General features: G+C 42.3%; 1 protein-coding gene across 7 annotated transcripts in view; it reads left to right on the forward strand.

Moving 5' to 3' along the window:
• CTCF (CCCTC-binding factor (zinc finger protein)) overlaps positions 1-20,966 on the forward strand; it is a 73,008-nt gene extending 52,042 nt beyond the window's left edge. For 3 of the 7 annotated variants that reach the window (XM_021093369.1, XM_021093368.1, XM_021093371.1), the window contains 7 exons: positions 4,882-5,002; positions 5,551-5,700; positions 11,506-11,666; positions 12,179-12,361; positions 12,880-13,015; positions 17,926-18,087; positions 19,477-20,961. In XM_021093369.1, the coding sequence (XP_020949028.1) occupies positions 4,882-5,002; positions 5,551-5,700; positions 11,506-11,666; positions 12,179-12,361; positions 12,880-13,015; positions 17,926-18,087; positions 19,477-19,661 (1,098 nt within the window). In that variant the 3' untranslated portion in view covers positions 19,662-20,961. 7 annotated transcript variants of the gene reach the window in all.

A 23,506-nucleotide genomic window follows, 5' to 3' on the forward strand; every position in this document is an offset into this window, starting at 1 on the left:
TGAGAACCCTAGTTTAATCCCTGACCTTGCTCAGTGGGCTAAGGATTCGGCATTGCTGTGAGCTGTGGTGTAGGTCACAGACACAGCTCAAATCTGGCATTGCTGTGGCTGTGGCATAGGCAGCGGCTACAGCTCTGATTCGACCCTAGCCTGGGAACTTCTATATGCCAAGGGTACGGCCCTAAAAAAGGCAAAAAAAAGAAAAGAAAAAAAAAATCATGATTCCTGTTACTGACCTAATATGAGATAGAAAATCTTCCTAGATATTAACACTCCCACTCTCCCTCCCCACCACCAAAAAAAAAAAAAAAAAACTATAAAGGGTATGAAAGTTTTACCTGTTTTAAAAAAAGCACTAGTTCACATATTATTATAGGGGAATTCTACCAAAATTCAAAGAAACAAGTAACTATACCTTGAGCATTTAAAAATGAAAGATTTGGAGTTCCCGTCGTGGCGCAGTGGTTAACGAATCCGACTAGGAACCATGAGGTTGCGGGTTCGGTCCCTGCCCTTGCTCAGTGGGTTAACGATCCGGCGTTGCCGTGAGCTGTGGTGGAGGTTGCAGACGCGGCTCGGATCCCGCATTGCTGTGGCTCTGGTGTAGGCCGGTGGCTACAGCTCCGATTAGACCCCTAGCCTGGGAACCTCCATATGCCGCGGGAGCAGCCCAAGAAATAGCAAAAAGACAAAAAACAAAAAACAAAACAAAACAAAAAAAAATGAAAGATTTGGGGAATTCCCTTCGTGTTGCAGCAGAAATGAATCCAGCTAGGAACCATGGGGTGGTAGGTTCAATCCTTGGCCACACTCAGTGGGTTAAGCATCCAGTGTTGCCATGAGCTGTGGTGTAGGACACAGATGTGGCTCAGGTCTGGTGTTGCTGTGGCTGTGGTATAGGCCGGTGGCTGTAGCTCCGATTGGACCCCTAGCCTGGGAACCTCCATATGCTGCAGGTGTAGCCCTAAAAAGACAAATAGATACATGATAAAATAAAAATAGAAGATTTTGCAGTTCCCCTTGTGGCTCTGTGGTAACAAACCTGAATAGTGTCCATGAGAATGTGGTTTCCATCCCTGGCCCTGCTGAGTGGGTTAAAGGATCCAGTGTTTCCATGAGCCATGGTGTATGTTGCAGACGTGGTGGAGTTGCAGACATGGCTTGGATCTGGCGTTGCTGTGGCTGTGGTGTAGGCTGGCAGCTGCAGCTCCAATTCAACCCCTAGCCTAGGAATTTCCATATGCCGCAGGTGTGGCCCTAAAACGCAAAATAAATAGCAAAATAACTAAGTTTTTTAAAATGGAAGGTTTTTCCTGCTGTGTAGTATAGGGAACTATATGTGGTAGAACATGATGTAATATGAGAAAAAGAATATATAAATATGTATATGTATAACTGGGTCACTTTGCTGTACAGCAGAAAGTGACAGAATGTTGTAAATCAACTATAATAAAATTCTTCTTTTAGTGGAAGGTCTTTATTACCTTTATTGTTTGGGGCTACCCTGTTACCAGAACTGGATAAAGATACCTCCAAAAAGAAAACTGTATCTTAGGTCTCACAGAAAAGCAACAATTCTAAACAAATTAACAAACCACATTTAGTGATAGATTTTAAAAACAAGTGTTTACTAAATAGAATGTATCTAGGAGTTCCTGCAGTGGCATAGGTGGGTTAAGAATCCGACTGCATTGGGAGTTCCCATTGAAGCTCAGTGGGTTATGAAAGTGACTAGTATCCATGAGAATTCAGATTCAATCCCTGGCCCCACTCAGTGGGTTAAGGGATCTGGTTGCCATGAGTTACAGTGTAGGTCACAGATGCAACTCAGATTTGGCATTGTCTGGCATTGCTGTGACTATAGTGTAGGCGGGCAGCTGTAGCTGCGACTTGACCCCTGGCCACATGCTCAGGTTCAGTTCTTGGCCTAGGAACCTCCGTAAACCACAGGTGTGGCAAATAAATAGATTTGTGGCCATTAAATAAATTAAGTACATAGATAGAATGTGTCTAAAATGCAAGAATAGATCAGCATTAGGAAATTATTGATGTGTACTATGTTGAGAGATTACAGAAAAATCAAATGGTCATTTCTGTAGACTTTTGAAAAACTATGAAATTCAATACTTATTACTATTTAAAGTTCTAGAAAAATAGGAGTAGAAGAAAATATCTTATATAAGGACTACATACTATAAACCTAGAGTAAACCCATCCTAATGAACTCTGAAAGATTAAAAGTATCTCCATTAAAATTCAGAACAGGGAGTTCCTGTCATGGCTCAGTGGTTAACGAATCCGATCAGGAACCATGAGGTTGCGGGTTCCATCCCTGGCCTTGCTCAATGGGTTAAGGATCCAGCGTTGCTGTGAGCTGTGGTGTAGGCTGGTGGCTACAGCTCTGTTTAGACCCCTACCTAGCCTGGAAACCTCCATATGCCACAGAAGCGGCCCAAGAAATGCCAAAAAGACAAAAAAAAAAAAAAAAAAAAAATTCAGAACAAGGAGTTCCCGTCATAGCGCAGTGAAAACGAATCTGACTAGCATGGTTTCCATCCTTGGCCTCATTCCGTGGGTTAAGGATCTGGCATTACTATCAGTTGTCATGTAGGTTGTGGACGTGGCTCAAATCTGGTGTTGCTGTGGCATAGGCAGGTGGCTACAGCTCCAATTAGACCCCTAGCCTGGGAACCTCCATATGCCGTGATGTGGCCCTAAAAAGACAAAAGATAAGTAAATAAATAAATGAAAAATAATAAAATTCAGAACATGGACAAGATATACATTCTTACTGTTATGATTTCAAAATCGTGTTGGAAATCCTACCTAATAGAATAAAATAAGAATTGAATTATAAATAGACAAAACTGTTGTTTACATGGAAAAATCCAAGAGTATCAGCTGAAAAACAGAGCAATAAGAGTTTGGCTGGGTGGAGTTCCCACTGTGGCACAATGGAATCAGCGGCATCTCTGCAGCGCCAGGACACAGATTTGATCCCCAGCCCAGCACAGTGACTAAAGGATCCAGCATTGCTACAGCTGCAGCATAGGTCATGGATCTGATACCTGGCCCGGGAACTCCTTATTCCACGGGGTAGCCAAAAAAGAAAAAAAGAAAGGGTTCAGTTGGGTGGCCAGATCCAAGATAAATACATAGAAATCAGTGACTTATTTTATACTGTATCAATAGTAGGAAACAGGTTCAAATTCTAACAGCAGTAAAATGACCTAGGGATAAACTGTATATCAAAAATCTCTAATACCTATATGAAGAAAATGTCTCGAAAATGTGCAAAAGACCTTAATAAATAGACATTTCAAATTGATTCTAAATTTCAACTGGAAGAGTAAATATGAAAAACTTAAGAAAAATTTGAAAAAAAGAATGAGAGGTTTATGCTCTTGGCTGTTGTATAACTCTGTGGTAAATGAAGGCAGTGTGATATTGGAACAGGAATAAACAAACAATAGTTTGCTGAAAAAGAACAGATCCAGAGTTCCCATTGTGGTGCAGTAGAAACAATCCAACTAATATCCATGAGGATATGGATTTCAACTCTGGCCTCAGTGGGTTGGGGATCCGGCATTGCCATGAGCTGTGGTATAGGTCGCAGATCCCGTTTGGCTGTGGCTGTGGCTGGCAGCTGTAGCTCCACTTCCATCCCTAATCTGGGAACTTCCATATGCTGTGAGTACAACCCTAAAGAGCAAAGAAAAAGGAAAACAGATCCTTGTGTGTGTGTAGGAATTTAATATGTGATAAATAGGCAAATCTTGGAAAGAGTATTATTCAGTAATGCTGTGGGACCGTTCTTTAGCCTTACACTGAATGAAATTTTACTATGTTAGCTCTTAGATGTGAAGGGGGATTTTAGTGTGAAAATTGAAACACTTTGTAAAATTTTCAAATCAAACGTTAGTGTTAAAAGCACTTTTTAGAGTCAAGTTTGAAAGTCAACTGTTTTGATGGAAAAGTACCTCCCAATAGGAGACAAAAAGCATAAGTCCTGGAGTTCCCAGGTGGCTCAGTGGGTTAAGGATCCAGCATTGTCACTGTTGAGGCTTGGGTCACTCCTGTAGTACAGGTTCAGTCTTTGGCCTGGGAACTTTCATATGTGGTGGGTGCAGCCAAAAGAAAAAGAAAAAGCATAAGTCCATATCGAGGAAGGTGAGAGGCCCCTGATGCCTGGCCTTTCTGAAGTACTGATAATGGGAAGATAGACTGAGAGCACTTAAAATATGCTTACTAGCTTGAATTCAAAATTTATTAGAAAATCGATCCATAAATAAGCATGGATTACTTTTAAACTATTATGGAAGATTTCAAATATGTAAGTAGATAGAATAGTGTAATATGTCCTCATGTACCTATCACCCAGCCTAAATTGTTAATAGCCTGTCTTGATTCATATATGCACCATCCCTTTTATTTTCTTCCCTTGGATTGTGATAGGGATTTCAGAGGCTACAGTTTGCTATTAACGAGAAGGAAGAAATACTTTTAGGAGTTCCCCTTGTGGTGCAGTGAAAACAAATCCAACTAGTAACCATGAGGTTGCAGGTGCAATCCCTGGCCTCGCTCAGTGGGTTAAGGATCCATCGTTGCTGTGAGCTGTGGTATAGGTCACAGATGCAGGTTATATCCCGAGTTGCAGTGGCATAGTCCGGCAGCTGTAGCTCCAATTAGACCCCTCGCCTGAGAATCTCCATATGCCATGAGTGCAGCCCTAAAAAGCAAAAAATAATAATAAAAGAAAAATACAATCTTTTAGACTTTTTCTGTATTATGAGCTTTAGTACCTCAAAACAAAGCTTTTGTGCCTGACCCACAGTCTATGTTAATGGAAGTTTAAGAAGTTTGGTTCCTTTTGTATTTCAGGTTAGCAAATTAAAACGTCATATTCGCTCTCACACTGGAGAGCGTCCTTTCCAGTGCAGCTTGTGCAGTTATGCCAGCAGGGACACATATAAGCTGAAAAGGCACATGAGAACTCATTCAGGTAGGATTTCTTCCTTGTATTAATGAACAGCTTTTTAGTGGATTCCAAAGGACCCTGTGACCCCCCGCATGCCCCTGTTACCCACATAGGAGGCTGGCATGAGAGTAGTATGTAATTGGCGAATACTTCTCTGGCATATCTTTGGAATTCATTGCTATGAATATACATTGGAGAATGGAAAGTTTACTGTTAAAAGGAGTCTGGGTAGTTTGCCTAACCCAGTTCATCAGTTTTTCTGAGTGCTATTCCTGAAAAGAAGACTTGCAGGTCCTCTTGTCATCTTATCTGCTCTCCCCCAAAGGGAAGTACTGCTACTCTTACTAATGTTAAGGCTGTGGCAGAGCTGGGCAGAACAGAGGTTGCAGCCACAGTTGAGGATATGTTTTCCATCTCTGAAGATAGGCATGAGCCAGGCATTGGGCCTGAGCATCAGCCTTCCTGAGAAAGAACTATAGATTCTCCGTGGATTAGCCATCTGGATTATTACTCTCCAACTAAATGATAATAGTCATTTCATCTAATTTGTTCATTCTGTATTTCCTTTTAAGGGGAAAAACCTTACGAATGTTATATTTGTCATGCACGATTTACCCAAAGTGGTACCATGAAGATGCACATTTTACAGAAGCACACGGAAAATGTGGCCAAATTTCACTGTCCCCACTGTGACACTGTCATAGCCCGAAAAAGTGATTTGGGTAAGTACATTAATTAGTGGCAAATGGAAAGTATGTTTTGACGGATTTGTGAAAATAATGAAGATTACAACCTACTTCCTTTTCTGACTTGTGTAAGTTTTTTCTGTTTGATTGGCCTGCCATTTAATAAAAGCCATTGCTGGGGAGTTCCTGTTGTGGTTCAGCAGGTTAAGAACGTAACTAGTATCCATAAGGATATGGGTTCAATTCCCGCCTTGCATAACGGGTTAAGGATCTGGCATTGCTGCAAGCTGTGCTGTAGGCTGGCAGTTGCAGTTCTGATTTGATCCCTAGCCTGGGAACTTCCATATGCCACAGATGCAGTCCTTTAAAAAAAGCCATTGTTGGAGTTCCCTGGTGGCCTAGCAGTTAAGGATCCATCTTCCATGTTTGTCACTGCTGTGGTGCTTATTCAGTTCCTGGCCTGGGAATTTCTGTTTGCAGCGGGTACAGCCTAAATAAATAAATAAAAGCCCTTGCTTAGCTGCTATTTCTTTGTTTCTTCTTTCTCTTATTGGAGCTAGGCTGCAAGATTCTTTCCTGCATATAGCTCATCTATAAATTAACTGCAGCTGTAATGAGAGAAAACAGTGTATTTTTATTTTATTTCTGTCTTTTTAGGGCCGCACCTCCAGTGTATGGAAGGTCCCAGGCTAGGGGTCAAATCAGAGCAGTAGCTGCCGGCCTACACCACAGCCACGACAGTGCCAGATCCGAGCTGTGTCTGGGACCTGTACCACAGCTGACAGCAACCCTGGATCCTTAACCCACTGAGTGAGGCCAGGGATCAAACCCGCGCATCCTTATGGATACTAGTTGGATTCATTACTGCTGAGCTGTGACGGTAACTCCAGTGGATTTTTAATTAGTAGTTTTCATTGGTAATGTTATTAAAGTCCCCAAATAGGGAAGTGACATAGTGTATTTGAACTAAGGTCAGTTCACTTCGAGTTTTTTCCAAAACATCTGTATTTTCTCTAGGTAATTGGTCTGTTTTATTGGTTTGGTAATAGCTATGTTTCTGTACATAATTAAGCTAGAATTTATATAGAGGCAGAGTTTAGTAGAAATTTTAGTATGACTCATACTCTTAAAGATAAGGTCATTTATCTGGGAGTTCCTGTTGCGGCTCTGTGGTAACAACCCAACTAGCATCCATGAGGATACAGGTTTAATCACCAGCCTTGCTCAGTGCCTTAAGGATCCAGTGTTGCCATGAGCTGTGGTGTAGGTCATAGATACAGCTTCAATTTAGCGTAGGCTGGCAGCTGCAGCTCTGATTTAGCCCCTAGCCTGGGAACTTCCATGTGCTTCATATGAAGCCCTAAAAAGCAGAAAAAAAGTAGGTTTCTCCCTTTGTTTTTATTACTTAAAAGATATAAAATATCGGAGTTCCCATCGTGGCTCTGTGGTTAATGAATCTTGAGTAGGAACCATGAGGTTGTGGGTTCGATCCCTGGCCTTGCTTAGTGGGTTAAGGAACACTTAGTGCCATGAGCTTTGGTGTAGGTTGCAGACGTGCCTTGGATCCTGCGTTGCTGTGGCTCTGGCGTAGGCCGGGAGCAACAGCTCCGATTAGACCCCTAGCCTGGGAACCTCCCTATGCCTCGGGAGCAGCCCTAGGAAAGACAAAAAGACCAAAAAAAAACCAAAAAACAAAAAATATATAAAATATTGCCCCAGCCTCTTCTCTGTCCAAAATGCATTGCTTCCTGAATAATAATGGTAATAATAATTACTATATCATTATTATACATTTAAATACTTTACAGATTACTTTTTTACTCATTTGATCTTTACAACTATATGAAGTCATCAAGGCATATTTATTCTAGGTTTATGAGTGATGAACAGGTGTCTTGACCAAAACTGCATAACAAACCTTATGAGTGGGAAAGCTAGACCTGAGTTTTCTGCAACCCTCTAGAGCTGTTTCTCACACTGAGGAGTATATAAATACCCAGGTCATATCTGCAGCATGCCAGGCTACAGCATAAACTTGGCCTGTCTTTCTGCCGCATTGGTTTTACTCAAAAGGTTTTGAGTAAAACTTAAGTAGAGGACTTTGGGCCCCACATAAGATCCAATGAGTCACGTGTTCATACTATTCTGCTGTTGAAAGGACTCTATTGGTAAAGTTTAAGAGACACTCTCCTCAGGGAAATGAGGGTTTTAATGTTTATTGCATAGAAAGTGAAATCTAAGCTCAAAATGCCCTATGGCAGCAGTGTGTGTGAACTGTTAGGCAACCGTTTGGATTACTCTTTTTTTTTTTTTTTTTTTTTTTTTTTTTAAGTTCTTCACTTTTAGGAGGCACATCAGAACCTTGAATGTTTTATACTAGCATACCTCTTAGACCCTACATAATGAGCTCTTTATGAGGCACTCAATTGTCTAGGAACTATCAAATAAAAGTTATCTCCCCCAAACTATTCCCAGACGAGTTTGTGTTCCCTCTCTAAATCAGGTCTGATTTTACTCTAATATGCAGTAGTTAAGATTCATCACTTTGGGGAGTTTCCATTGTAGCTCCATGTAACAACCCGACTAGTGTTCTTGAGGATGTGGGTTCAATCCCTGGTTTAAGGATCCAGTGTTACCATGAAGTCTGGTGTAGGTCACAGATGCAGCACGGATCTGGCATTGCTGTGGCTATGGTGTAGGCCAGTAGCTACAGCTGTGATTTGACCCCTAGCCGAGGAACCTCTATATGCCATGGATGTGGCCCTAAAAACACAAACACACAAAAAAAGATTCATCATTTTGAGACATAGGAAAGCATGGGCTTTGGAGATAAGACCTGCTAGATTCAAGATTCACCTCCAAATACTTACTGCTCTCAGTCCTTTTTTTTATTTTCAACTGATACATAGGTATAATATCTACCTTACAGGGTTATTATCGTAAGTGTTTAATAAGAACATACAAAAGAAAGTTTTACATGAAGTTACGTCTCTATCTGAGGACCAGAAGGGGAAAGTTGAGGCCTAAAAAATTACTTGAAGTAATACATTATGTTTGTGTAAAAGGCCTTCATATAATGAGCATGTGTAGAGAGTGAAAAGTGAGCCATTCCTTTCCCTTTCCTTATTTTCATTCTAAGAATTGGCCGTCTTTTATGTTTGATGTGATATCACCTTAATTGAATAGATCAGTAGCACCATAAATTCATGATCCCAGATGCAGCTGGGCTCTCTGTCATTGCTGCTGGGTTATCCAAATGTTTATCCTCATCAGTTATACTTCCATTCTCCTCAGTGAGTTTGTCCGTTCATTGATTCCATGAATGTTTGGGTGGCTGCTATGTGGGGAGGTATCACGACAGAATAGGGTAAATCGTTGTTAACTTTCTTTCAACCTCTAATCTTCCTCCCCTTTTCTCTGCCTCCTTGGTCTCAGTATGCAGCATCTTACTACTTCACACACACAAAAATAAAGACAACAGATTGAAACTTCAAATTTCCTGTTATCAAATTATAAATTTACCTGTACTGGAGTTCCCGTCATGGTGAAAGGGAAATGAATCAGACTAGGAACCATGTGGTTGTGGGTTCGATCCCTGGCCTTGCTCAGTGAGTTAAGGGTCTGCCATTGCCGTGAGCTGTGGTGTAGGTCACAGATAGCTCAGATCTGGCATTGCTGTGGCTCTGGCGTAGGCCAGCAGCTATAGCTCTGATTAGACCCTTAGCCTCAGAACCTTCATATTGCTGTGGCCCTCAAAAGGCAAGAGACAAAAATTAATTAATTAATTAATTTACTCGTATCCATCCACTTTCCCCATCTGCTACTAGAGAGTTGGTGTCACTATTGTCTGAGACCTGACCCTTGCCTTTTCCTTTGCCCTGATCCTATTCTCCTGTGGGTTGCCAGCCTTTACATGGTCAAATATTGCCTCTTTACCTTCATTTTCACGTTCTCATTCCTTCATCTTTCCCCTTAACTCTAAATGTGCTTATATTGCTCTCTTTAAAAAAACAAACAAACAAACAAAAACTTTGCCCTTCTAAGTTTAAGTAACTCTTACTTCCTTCCCAGCCTGTCCTTATGAAGGGTTATAGCCCTCAGAGTTCTCTCTTCCTCAGCTTCCAGTTTCCTTCCCATCTGGCTTACACCCTGTCACTCTGTAAAGAGACTCTGGCTAAGATCACCAATGAATCCACATTGCAGACTATAGGGAACTTTCAGTTTTCTATCTCCCTTGATCTCTTAACATCATTCTCCATAGTAGGCTGCATAATCCTCCTTAGAACACAACACTCTTCCTTCAACTTCCATGGCAGTACATCCTATTGGTTTTCTTCCTACTTCTCCAACTGTTTCTTCTCGAACTTCTCTCTTTTTTAATGGCCGCACCCATGGCATATGGAAGTTTCCAGGCTAGGGGTTGAAATGGAGCTGCAGCTGAGGCTTAAGCCACAGCCTCAGCAACACTGAATCAAACCCACATCCTCAAGAGACTATGTTGTCCTTAACCCTCTGAGCCACAACAAGAACTCCTGCAGTCAGGTTCTCAATCCACTGTGCCACAGTGGTAACTCTGCCTTCTCTTATTTTAACCGTTTTTCCTCTCATTGGCCCTAACTGTTAGATTTCTTAAGACAAGGAACCACACTCTTCTTTTTCTTTGTTTTCTCTTTGCCTTAGTGATAATATCAGCTCCTGTGGTCTCAGATCCTACTCCAGATCTTTCCTTTGAGTTAGGCTTCTATAACCATCTATCCCTTGCCATCCCTAATCCCTACTTGATAGTATTGGCATTTCAACTTCAACATGTTCAGGAGTTCCCACATGGCTCAACAAATTAAGGATCTGGTGGTCTCAGTGCAGTGGCTTGGGTCACTGCTGTTGGTATAGGTTTGATCCCTGGCCTGGGATCTTCTGCATGCCACAGGCAAGGCCAGAAAAAAAAAGTTCAAAACTGAAGGTCTAAAACCCCTTTACTCCCTCTCCCCAAAGACAAACACACAGCTGGGCTTTAGTTGTTTTCCACTATTCCTCAAGTCAATAAATGGCCCTATCATCTACTCACATTTCCTGACACCCACCTTTCTCTTCCTCTCTCTCCAGTCAGGTACTCAATCCTATTGATTCAGCTTCCTAGATCTCCCATCAGTTTTCGACTTGCCTTCATTACCCACTATATCTCCCTTGCCCAAACCACAGCCTTCTCTCTCCTGTCCTGTTTCATTATCTCAAATAGTTTCCCCACATCTTTTATTATTCCTCCTTTTAATTCATTTTCTGTATAGCCCACTAAGTAATTATTTTAAGAAGCAAGAAGAAATTTTTTTCCTTTTTAAACAAGTGGCTGCACCTGAGGCACATGGAAGTTCCTGAACCAGGGGTCGAGCCACAGCCACTGTAGAAGCAACACCTAGTAGGTATGCTGTGAGCCACATAGGAATTCCAACAAATGTATTATTAACTTTCTTTCTTTTCTTTTCTTTTTTTTTTTTTCTTTTTCTTTTTTTTTTTTTTTTTTTTTTTTCTTTTTAGGGCCACACCGGTGGCATATGGAGATTTCCAGGGCTAGGGGTCGAATCGGAGCTATAGCTGCCAGCCTGCACCATAGCCATAGCAATGTCAGATCCAAGCAGTATCTTTGACGTACACCACAGCTCATGGCAACACCGAATCTTTAACCCACTGAGCAAGGCCAGAGATCGAACCTGCCACCTCATGGTTCCTAGTCAGATTCATTTCCACTTCACCACGATGGGAACTCCTTATTTTTAACTCTCTGAAATGTTTGTTTATTGTTTGTGTTTTCAGAAGTTGGACTGGGCTTTTGTGTTTTGCTTTTAGGTGTCCACTTGCGAAAGCAGCATTCCTACATTGAGCAGGGCAAGAAATGCCGATACTGCGATGCTGTGTTTCATGAACGCTATGCCCTCATCCAGCACCAGAAGTCACACAAGAATGAGAAACGCTTTAAGTGTGATCAGTGTGATTATGCCTGCAGACAGGTAGAAACCTTCACAGTTATAACAGTTGATGACCTATTAGTGTTAGCTTTTATCAGAGGGTTTTTATATACCTTGAATTGTGGCTTTTTTAAGGATATATTCAAACTGATTTATGAGATTGTCACCAAATGTTCTGCTTCTCAGTTGTATCAGCTGTGACATTTTCTTCAGCCACTGTTTCCCTCCTGCCCTCCGCCCCATCCAGACAGACTACTTGCTTTTCTTGAAACCATAGGAAATAAGTCTAGGACTTGAGAGGAGGGAGGAAGCTGTCCTGGGGCCTGATGCTTGGGAGTGATCTACAGAAGCAGCCTGGCAAGAGTGAGCTTAGCTGTGCTAGGATTTTTGGAAGCAGTTTTGCACCCTGGTAAAGTTAACTTTCCTCTCAACAAGCAATTTTGAGCTGAGACCCTTGGAAGAGACAGGTCTTGTCAGCTGCATGCACACAGGTGGTGGTTGGGGTAGCAGCCATAGAAAGGCTCTGAGACCTTCCCCCACCTGCCCTCTTTCAGGAGAGGCACATGATCATGCACAAGCGCACCCACACAGGGGAGAAGCCTTATGCCTGCAGCCACTGCGACAAGACCTTCCGCCAGAAACAGCTCCTCGACATGCACTTCAAACGCTACCACGATCCCAACTTTGTCCCTGCGGCCTTCGTCTGTTCTAAATGTGGGAAAACATTTACACGCCGGGTAAGAGTCACAACTTTACTTTCTGTGTTACAGCTCTTGATACCATGTTCTTGAGCTTCCACTGCAAAGCAGGGCTGTCTTTTCCACTGAGAATAAATACGGAGATTCTCTATCATTTGGAAAGGGCCAGTCATCCCCACTTTGAGGTTTTCTGTGTGTGAACCCTTCTGCCAATGGAAGGGATGAAACTTTTTTAATAGGTCTGTCCTGGATCTTCCCTTGGGGCCATGCCAGTCAGGTCTACACAGAGTAGGGAGCTGGTGTGATTCTCTTGTGCTCAGAGGACCCAGCCTCATCTTCTGAGCAGCACTCTCGTTTCTCCCTCTCCAGATGGAGACCATGTCCCCTGAATGGGAAGAGCATGTTCAGGACACACTGAGCAGATACTAGAACACTGAGACTTAATATGGATTCCCCCCCCAATTGTTTTTTGTTCTTGCTTTAACTAAAAGAGAACTTCCAATTTTAATCTTAACCTTTTTTAGTAATGTGATAGAGGGTTTTGTTCCTTGCTTTAGAATACCATGGCAAGACATGCTGATAATTGTGCTGGTCCAGATGGTGTAGAAGGGGAAAATGGAGGAGAAACAAAGAAGAGTAAACGTGGAAGAAAAAGAAAGATGCGCTCTAAAAAGGAAGACTCCTCTGACAGTGGTAAGTGACTTATTTGTTGAAGTTAGTTACACATAGGTAGATTTTGGTGCAGAGTTTCCAGTGTATTTTTGTATGAATATGCTGGGATAGAGAGAGTCACTTCATGCAAACTTCCAGTCTTCCTGATATATTTACAACAGCAGTTAGTTTATTCCTGGGGCAGATTTTTTTTTTTCTCATCCCTTTCCATTGTTTGATATTATATGTTATGTACAATTAAAGCCAAAGCAAAATTAAGTTCTTTACTCACTTTACTCAGATTAGTGATATTCTAAGGCCAGCAGAGTTTCTTTTCTATGTTCATAACTTTTACATTTAGGAAGCTGGTCTAGATTTGAGCAATGAATCTAATGGACATGAAGAAGGTTGCTTAAGCATCCTGACCAACTTCTGGTTTGACTGCCTGTGTCAGCCTAGCCTTGAGATGTGTTGATCAAATCCGTGAAGGTCAGCCTTTCTCTTCCTACCTTAATCTCTCCATTTATAATTTAAAACTTTACCTGTTTTCCTACTCTTGATGTTCTTTGGGATTTTTTTTTTTGCCTTTCTTGTCATGAAATCCAGGCAGAGTATGCATTTGCTCATGAAGAGGGAGGGGGAGAACAAGAGGATTGGTAATGTAGGGGTCACATTTGATTATACAAACTTGTTCCAGGGTTAGATTTTATAATGTGTATACTTGGGGAGTTCCCGTCGTGGCGCAGTGGTTAACGAATCCGACTAGGAACCATGAGGTTGCGGGTTCGGTCCCTGCCCTTGCTCAGTGGGTTAACGATCCGGCGTTGCCGTGAGCTGTGGTGTAGGTTGCAGACACGGCTCGGATCCCGTGTTGCTGTGGCTCTGGCGTAGGCCGGTGGCTACAGCTCCGATTCAACCCCTAGCCTGGGAACCTCCATATGCCGCGGGAGCAGCCCAAGAAATAGCAACAATAACAACAACAAAAAGACAAAAGACAAAAAAAAATAATAATAATAATGTGTATACTTGGGCTACGGGCACCCAGTATGGCTTAAAAGGCTTAAAGATTTAAGCTTTTTGTGGAAAAGGATGTTGGGGGATTTTGTTTGGGAAAATGCACTTATGAGATACCTAATGCATTTCTAAGGAGTCATCATTTTGTCTTCTGCATCGCTCATTAGTAGCAATAGTGGGGAGGCAATGAAATTCCTGAAAACCGAATGTTAATATTAGAGAACTTCTGTCACCTAATTGGTTTTACTATAAAATTTTTTCATGAAAGCAGTATGTTTTTTATATGTAACTATAATAAGATCTCTTTTTTAATTTTTTGTTTATCTTAATAAAGCTTTCACTTTTCTGTTCAGAACTTTAACTTTTCCAAGGGGGAGTATTCTTCTAAGCATAAGAGCAATTTATTATTTTGTTGCCCTTTTTTTTCTTTTTTTTCTTTTAGTGAAAAATATGTTTTAAAATGTCTCTTTGCTTGATTTTTCTTTCTTTTTTTCTTTCTAGGGCCACATCTACAGCATATGAAAATTCCCAGGCTAGGGGTCGAATTGGAACTTATAGCTGCCATCCTACACCACAGCGATGCGAAATCCGAGGCTCATCTTTGACCTGTACCACAGCTCACAGCATCGCTGGGTCCTTAAGCCACTGAGCAGGGCCAGGGATTGAACTCACATCCTCATGACTATTAGTTTGTAACCTGCTGAGCCACAGTGGGAACTCCCTAATTAATTTCTATAAAAGCACATCACTCTCTACTGAGAATCTTTGTGGGAAACCTTTGCTTGGCTAAGAAACTGAGTGGGCTAGTGGGAAGTGCCAAGGAGTGTCAAAGAGCCTCAAGTACCAGCAGAGACCCACAGATAGCCTTGAGCTTGAAGATACCTGTAGTTGCTCTGAGTTGCAGAGCCACCTGTTACCATAGATATTGTCCCATACTCTTCTTCTTCATGATACTGCCTTGTTCACTTGCTAATTGTACTTTACCCAAATACTCTCACCTTCAGAGTTTATTGATGGTTCCTAGTAGATTTCTACAGTTCTTCCTTTTGTTTTCTGCACTGCTGATTTGTAGAACACACTTTTTGTTCTGGGCCTCTTACTTAGTAGTTCTTTATTTCAGAAAGTCTAGAATTTCCATCTCACTACTGACAAAGGTCATACAGTGATGTTTGCTCCCTTCCAAAAGTTCTTCTATCTGTTGGCCATCAGCAGAAATTGACCAGCAGATTCTACTGCTACTCTCAAGCCTTTTTGCCAAAATCTGTCCAAGCCAGTAAGCCTTTGACCCTATTAACCTCCTGTGGGTGCTTTTTGCCCCAGTTCTGACTGAATTTGTTTAGTTTTCTAGGCATTGGGCCAGCTTAGGCAATGGGGGCTTGAATAAGTTCAGCAGGAAAGCATGTCATTCTTGACACACTGCCACATGCCAGTACATTCCCCCCATTTCTACTTAGACTTTCAGCCACGTGATAAATAAGGCATGTTGTCCTGAAGATCAGGCGTTTATCCACAGATTCTAAATTTAAACATTTGGCACCAGAGAAAGAAAACGTGCTTGTAACCTGTGCTTCTTGGAGAAAGGCAAGCAGGGTGCATTTTGTGCCATGGTGATGGGGGAGGAGTAACAAGAGCTCTTTGGCTGCATACAGGTGTGGGCAGCAGAACAACTCCAAATTGCAATTTAGCTATGCCTTACAAATCACTTAGCTTCTCTGTTTCCATAAAATGAGAGGTATAGCTCTTATTTAATGAAGCCTAAGTGAAATAATGGAGAATTGTTAAACTCCATTTAACAATGTTAATAACAGCTATGATTATGTAGTAGAATGTAAGTAACAGCATAATTAGAGGCATTATCTCACTCCTTGTGATCCTCATATCACTAGTAAGTGGATTGGGAGTGCTTTAGAGATTACCCAAGGAAACTGAGGTTCAGTGTGGTCTTTGTCCCAGGTCAGTATTCTTTCTACTATAGTTCCCTCTCCTTTTATGTGATGTTGGCATTGGAGAAAAGGTAAGGGAGCTAAGAATGACGATTTGGGTCTGATACAGCTGGGAATTAAATCCCAAAAGTTGGCCTTATGCTGATCCTAGTTGATAGGACATCACAAGTGCTTTAAGAACTTCATACAGGAGTTCCTCTTGTGGCGCAGTGGTTAACAAATCCAACTAGGAACCGAGAGGTTGCGGGTTTGATCCCTAGCCTTGCTCAGTGGGTTAAGGATCTGGCGTTGCTGTGAGCTGTGGTGTAGGTCGAAGATGCAGCTCGGATCTGGTGTTGCTGTGACTCTGGCATGGGTCAGCAGCTATAGCTCCAATTAGACCCCTAACCTGGGAACCTCCATATGCCACGGGAGCAGCCCTAGAAAAAGCAAGAAAGTCACACACACAAAAAAGAACTTTGTACAAATGCATACCTTTCACCAGTCTCAAGGGGTCTGTCTCAGGCTTAGTGTCCTGCTTTATCCTTGTATCATAGGAGGAAAGAACATTTTGTTTCATTTTCAAATTAAAATACTTTGTGGAATGTATACATATATGTATAACTGGGTCACCATGCTGTACAGTAGAAAAAAATATATAAATAAATAAAAAAACCCACTTTGTGGGAGGAGGGAGTGGGATGGACTAGGAGTTTGAGTTTAGTAGATGCAAACTGTTACATTTATTTTTTTAATTTAATTTTATTTATTTATTTATTTATTTATTTAGGGCCACACAGTGTATGGCGGTTACCAGGCTAGGGGTCCAGTTGGAGTATAACTGCTGGCCACAACATCAGATCCGAGCAGCCTCTTCGACCTACACCACAGTTCACAGCAACACTGGATCCTTAACCCACTGAGTGAGGCTAGGGATCGAACCTGATACCTCATGGTTCCTAGTCAGATTTGTTTCTGCCGTGCCGTGACGGGAACTCCTATTTTTTTAATTTTTTTTTTTTTAATGGTTTTTACTTTTTCCATTATAGTTGGTTTAAAACTATTACATTTAGAGTAGATAAGCAGTGAGGTCCTACAGCACAGGAAGCTATATCCAGTTTCTTGCGATAGACTCTGATAGAAGATTATGTGTAAGAGAGGGACTATAAATATAAATATATACATGTATGTATGTATGACTGGGTCACTTTGATGTTAAAAAGTATTTTAAAAACACTATTTGCATGGGTTTTTTTTGTTTTTGTTTTTTAATATAACTTGCACAGGAGTTCCCATTGTGGCTTAGCAGAAACGAATCTTAGTAGTATCCATGAGGACGCAGGTTCGATCCCTGGCCTCGCTCAGTGGGTTAAGGATATGGCATTTCTGTGAGCTGTGGTGTGGTTGCCCTGAGCTGTGGTATAGGTCACAGATGCGGCTCAAATCTGGCATTGCTCTGGTGTAGGCCAGCGGCTACAGTGCCAATTCAACCCTAGCCCGGGAAACTCCATATGCCACAGATATGGCCCTAAAAAGACAAAAAATACATATATATAACTGGCATAAGATGGAGTTGCCTCTAAGAATTTGAAACTCAGGAGTTCTCTGGTGGCCCAGCAGGTTAAGAACCCTTCATTAGTACAGCTTAGGTCCCTGCTATGGTGCCGTTTCAGTCTGTGACCTAGGAACTTCTGTATGCCAAGGGCGTAGCTAATAAAAGAAAAGAATTTAAAACTCAATATTTTGGTATCTAAAACTAAAAGAAAAGTTATCTAATCCACACAAAATAGGAATAACACTATTCAAGTTGATTTGCTTATTAATTCTGAATTAGTACCCATTTTACTTTATTGACACTGACATAAAAATTGCAGTGAAAGCATTCTTTAAATGGTCTTTTAACAATGAAAATAAATATGTAACTAGACTTTACAGAATATGTGATTATTTCTGTTTTATTTTGTCATCCACCACTCTTCTTGCCCTACCACCTCTTCTTCCTGATTTCATGAGAAGAAAATGCTGAGCCAGACCTGGATGACAATGAGGATGAGGAGGAGCCTGCAGTGGAAATTGAACCAGAGCCAGAGCCTCAGCCTGTGACCCCAGCCCCACCACCCGCTAAAAAGCGGAGAGGACGCCCCCCTGGCAGAACCAACCAGCCCAAACAGACCCAGCGTAAGTTGTTTCAGCTCAGTAGGCTGGCTTCCTCTACAGCACATGGGAGAGCCAGACAGGTCCTTCCTTGTTCTTCAGGTAGATGGGAACTGAGCCATGAGAACAAGTTTAAGGTCATGCTGGAAACAAATCTCAGGAAGCAACTCTCTCATTTTTAACTAGGAAACATCTGAGAAAGTCTCTAGAGGCTTGTTAAGTTTCACCAAGAGAAAGTCCAAAGTAGAAGGGTACTTAGGTTCTGCAAGATTGGTACTATTAACGTGGGAGAGTTTCACAAAACAACCAGAGTCATAGTCAGCTGGCACAATTCATGTGGTAATGAATGTTAAAACAGCCAAAGGATGGAGGGATAAAGCAGTTTCTATGCTGAGATTGTCCCTTCTAAGAAATCCAGGGCTGTGAATTCTGTTGCTAGCCTCCTGATTTCATGAGAGGACACAGAGATGTTCACCCTCCACCTCACACCACGTGTGACAGTTGGGCAGCAGTCTGTCTGTACTAGACATGGCCTTTGTCACAGCATGTTCTCAGGAACTCGGATCTCTATTCTATTAATGAATCTCCTAAAATGTGGTAGGGTTTTTTTGTTTTTTGTTTTGTTTTTTTTCTTTCTTTCTTAAACAGATGCAGGGTTTCACTAATTTTTAAAATATGCTCCCTGAGCCCCATATGCAGATGTTTATTGAAAAGAAGTGGTTGACTATATAGAGCCTGGGATACACACACTTGTGGGAGGGTCCTGGGTGTTGAGAGAGCTTCACAGTTAAAAATGTCAAATTTTTGCCATATAGATGGGTCATCTCTAAAACAGACCTACATTACATCCTCAAATATTTCTAGTCCTGCACTGTCTGCATTTTTGTCTGTCTCACACACAATATTGTGAAGTCCAAATTTATAACATAAGGGAAAACTAAGGGTTTTTGTTTGCTTTTTTTAGGGCTGCACCCGAGGTATGTGAAAGTTCCCAGCCTAGGGGTCAAAACGAGGCCTTAGCTGCCAGCCTACACCACAGCCACAGCAACGCCAGATTCTTAAACCACCGAGCAAGGCCAGGGACTGAACCTCTGTCCTCATAGATACTAGTCAGGTTCATTACCGTTAAGCCATGATGGGAACTCTGAGAACTAAGGTTTTAAATATGTAATTTGGTAGGCATATGAAGATGAATGTCAGCATTTTGTTCTTTGAGAGTATCTAAAGTATTGGGCTTTGTGTATGGTCACATTTTAGGTTATAAAGTCCTTTTTATTGACTTTCTCTGTATCTCTCTGCTACTAAGTCTTTCCTGTGTTGCTGACATTCATTTAGTGTCAAGTCTGAAAAGACCCTTAAAATCCTTGGGGGCTTTAATGGAGCATTTGTTTTGTTCATGCTCTTCTTTGCCAGCAACAGCCATCATTCAGGTGGAAGACCAGAATACAGGTGCAATTGAGAACATTATAGTTGAAGTCAAAAAAGAGCCAGATGCAGAACCCGCAGAGGGGGAAGAAGAGGAGGCCCAGCCAGCTGCCACAGATGCCCCCAACGGAGACCTCACGCCTGAGATGATCCTCAGCATGATGGACCGGTGATGGCGGGGCCTCGCTCATTGCCAGGACTGCTCTGGGCTGTGTTTAAACGGCCCGCATCTTAATTTTTCTCCCTTTCTTCTTTTGGCTTTGGGAAAAGCATCATTTTACCAAACATACTGAGAGCTAAAACTTCAAGGATGATGTTAGAAAAATGTGATTTAACTAGAACTTGCTGTTTGATGTTAGCAAATCATGGAGTGTTCTGAGTCCCTGAGGGTTTACTGTGAAGTGCTGAGGACAGTGTTGACGCCTAACTGGTTTTCTTGGATGGAAACACAGACATTGAACCCTCTCTCTTGCTATGGTAAACCACTCCAGAAACCACCACCGGGTTTCCCAGAGTTCTATGGTCTTCTTCCCAGGAGTTTTTAATTGTAAATGCGGACTTGGGAAAGACTTAGACTTTTAAACTGGTTTTTGCTTTTGCTTTTCCCTGACTCCCTTTGCTTGGAGTCAGCTGCACACCAGTAGTATGGCATGCTACGGTCGGTTTCTGTCCTAAAGGCTTTGCCTCTTTCTTGGCAAAGTTTCTGGTATGGTCAAGCTTGTAAATAACTTTTTTTACATTTTAATCTTTTCCATTAATTAAGAGGTTGAAAAGAAGTGCAGTGTAAGAAAACCCAGCATTTTAATTACTTGCAAATTAAGTTACCACAGACTATAATATATAAATGTTGACAAGGAATTGGATCACAATCATGTAGCAGAACGGCACCCAGACTGCTGCCTGCTAGTGACAGACATCCACTTGGAAGATCGTGATTTCCAGCCCGTGGAGCCAGCATTTGAACCTTGTACAATTAACTTTGAGTTATGATTTCCCATCTACATTTTCTTTGCTTTGTTTCTAGCTGAATTTTGTGTTTTATAAATCCTCTATTAAAGCAGAAGGGTGATTATGAGTGGGTCACAGCAGCCCTTAAAAGCTGGGCCAGAAAATTTCACTAGGTCAGTAATTTAAACTTTGGATCTTCAAAAAATAATAATGTGAAGCAAAACCAACTAAAGTGATTCTTGCACATGAACTGTCACATGTTAAAAATGTGTTTTTTAGAGAGCCTCAGTCTTGCTGATTTCAGACACTTTTTTCTTCTGTGTATTGCTTTTAAGAGAGCCATCAGTTAGCTATCAGACTTTAGGTTGATGCATTTTGTACTTAGCTGTACTGTGTGATATTTTTCATTATTTTAGGACGCCAACACGAGACCTGTAATAAAATATGTAATGGGGTTGAAAGCTGGGGAGGAGGATCTACTGCTGTACAGCTAATAAATCATAACGGATTAACAAGTGCTCCATACACTCTCTCTTGTGTGATTCCTGCCTAATGAGGGGCCCACAGGGGTCCATGTGCATAGATAGCCTCAGGCAGTGCAGGCCCCCCTCATCTTTCAGAGGCAAGCTGTGTTTCCCATGATGACGACCACTTCCCCTCGACCAAATGGGAGATGATCTTGGCGGATGAAGGAACATCGAGTGCATCCTGCTGCAAGTTTTAATGACCCAGGAGTGTGCGTAAGTAGAGAGGTGAGTGGATAGATGGCTGGCTGCCAGTCTCCATGATCCACCTGAGGAGTGGGTTCCCTGTGGTAGAGTAGGTGGAACACAATGTAGAAGAAAAGGGGCCTACAGGAAGCTCTGGCCTCGGGAATATCAGCTCAGGGAGGACTGGGGTCAGTACCTTGAGCTTTGCCAAGTACAGGGGAACATAGAAGCCAGGCCCAGTTTGCTCCAGAGAAGTTCCTTTGAAAGGGGAGATAGGTATGCCACCACCTGGCTGTTGAGGGGAGAGTCCTATAGCATAGCTGCTTATTAGCACCAAGGAAGCAGGGCGCAAAGGGCATAGTGTTAGGGTATTAGTGAAAGAATCTTGCTGCTCCTGGCTATTTCTGGGCAGATGGCTTTGGCAAACCGTTTTGGGGTTTTTTGTTGTTTTTTTGCTTTTGTTTTTTGAGCTGCACCCAAAGCATATGGAGGTTCCCAGGCTAGGGGTTGAATCAGAGCCACAGCTGCTGGCCTACACCACAGCCACAGCAACATGGGATCCAAACTGTGTCTGCAACCTACACCACAGCTCACGGCAATGAGGGATCCCCGACCCACTGAGTGAGGGCAGGGATCGAACCCTCATCCTCAAGGATACTAGTTGGACTCATTTCCACTGCGCCACAGCAGGAACTCCTAGCAAACCTATTTTAGGTGAAGGCTTTGGCAACTAATCACAGGTTTTTTTAGTCAAAATTCCAGCTTACCAGTTTTCAGTGAAAAGTAACAGGACTAGATGTTGTGAAGCCTTTGCTTGGTGCTATCCATGCAGTAGGGTCTCCCAGAAAACCTGATGTCATCTGGGGCCTCAGGACTGAACCATGCAGGCAGTTCATGGTTGAACAGAACTTGGACAGAATATTTGTGGCCTGAGGCTCTTGGGCATTTGGTCTCTATCCCGTGCATGGGCTAACCTACCAGAGTTATTTCAGTGGGCACATAGCTTTTTTAAATTTTTTAAGTTTGTTGGTTTTTTTTTGTTTTTTTTTTGTTTGTTTGTTTGTTTTAATTTCTTTCTTTTCTGCCACACCCTGAGGCATTTGGAAGTTCCTAGGCTAGAGATTGAATCTGGCCAGATACCTGACCTACACCATAGCTGCAGCCAACGTCGGATCCTTAACCTGCTGCACTAGAACCGGCACCTCTGCAGAGACAAGCTGGATCATTAACCCACTGCGCCACAGCAGGAACTCTTTAAATTTTTAAGTATTTATAATAGAAACTATCTCTTCACAGAACAGTAAGCAGTTTATCTGTATCTTTAACGTAGCTTTTCTTTTTTCATTGTATTCCGTTTAACAAGTGAATTTGTTTTTGTTGGGGGGGGGGCGAGAAAAGTGATGTTCTGATGTAGTTGAGGATGTAAAGGAATCCCCATTGACATAGCCCCATGACAGATTCTGCATGACTCCATTGCATGTAAAACCTCCGTAGTACTCCACACCACAGAACTTCGGACCGGAGGTTCCCTGGCCTGTCTGTAGCACTCTTCCCCACTCTTACACCATAGTTGCCCCTGGAGTAGAGAAATAGCCTACTCCCTTTCCACAGGTGGGCTGTGTGGCCCTGTACCCTACTGCCCAGCACAGCTAGCCCTGAGCTCTGTCCTCCTTTTGGTCAAGATCTTGTGGCAGTTCTGGGAGCTGTACCCTGGCCTGTCACCCTGTGCTCCTTGGAACACACACAGCTTATTCCTCATTACAAGCTTTTAGCATTTCCTGAGCGCCCACAAAGTGTCATGCTGCCTAGAACACAGAGATGAAAGAGCTGACGGCCTCTCCCTCTCAAAAGAGTCACTCTGTTGTGGGAGCTGAGCCCCATGTGTTCACTTTGTCTCTGATGTGTTTTATCACTGCCACCCTGATGGCCAGTAGTTGTGAAGGTGTGTGGCTAGCCCAGCACCCTACTCTGATCTCCAGGCTGATCCCGGTTTCCTCCTCCACAACTCCCTGCTTGTCCCTGCAGCACTCACTGGTAAGGGACTGATGCAGCTGTTGGTCCCGAGATGCCTTCTGCCTGGGAGTAGCTCAGGCCCTTTGGCACTAATTCTTGTATTTCTCATTCTTGTCATTCTAAGCAGAAAAATCCCAGTGCAGCAGGTTTTCTATCATTCTGTTTTGGAGTCTTCAAGATGCCATATTAAGACTTGGCAAATGTGAGTGTTCACTGAGTTCCAGGCACTGTCATAAGTACTTTTCTGTTTTGTTTTGTTCAAAATTTTATGGCCGCACCTGCGGCATATGGAAGTTCCAGGTCAGGGATTGAATCTGAGGCATAGCCTCAACCTACGCTACAGTTGT

The sequence above is a fragment of the Sus scrofa genome, chromosome 6 (assembly GCF_000003025.6).
Source record: "Sus scrofa isolate TJ Tabasco breed Duroc chromosome 6, Sscrofa11.1, whole genome shotgun sequence".
NCBI lineage: Eukaryota > Metazoa > Chordata > Mammalia > Artiodactyla > Suidae > Sus > Sus scrofa.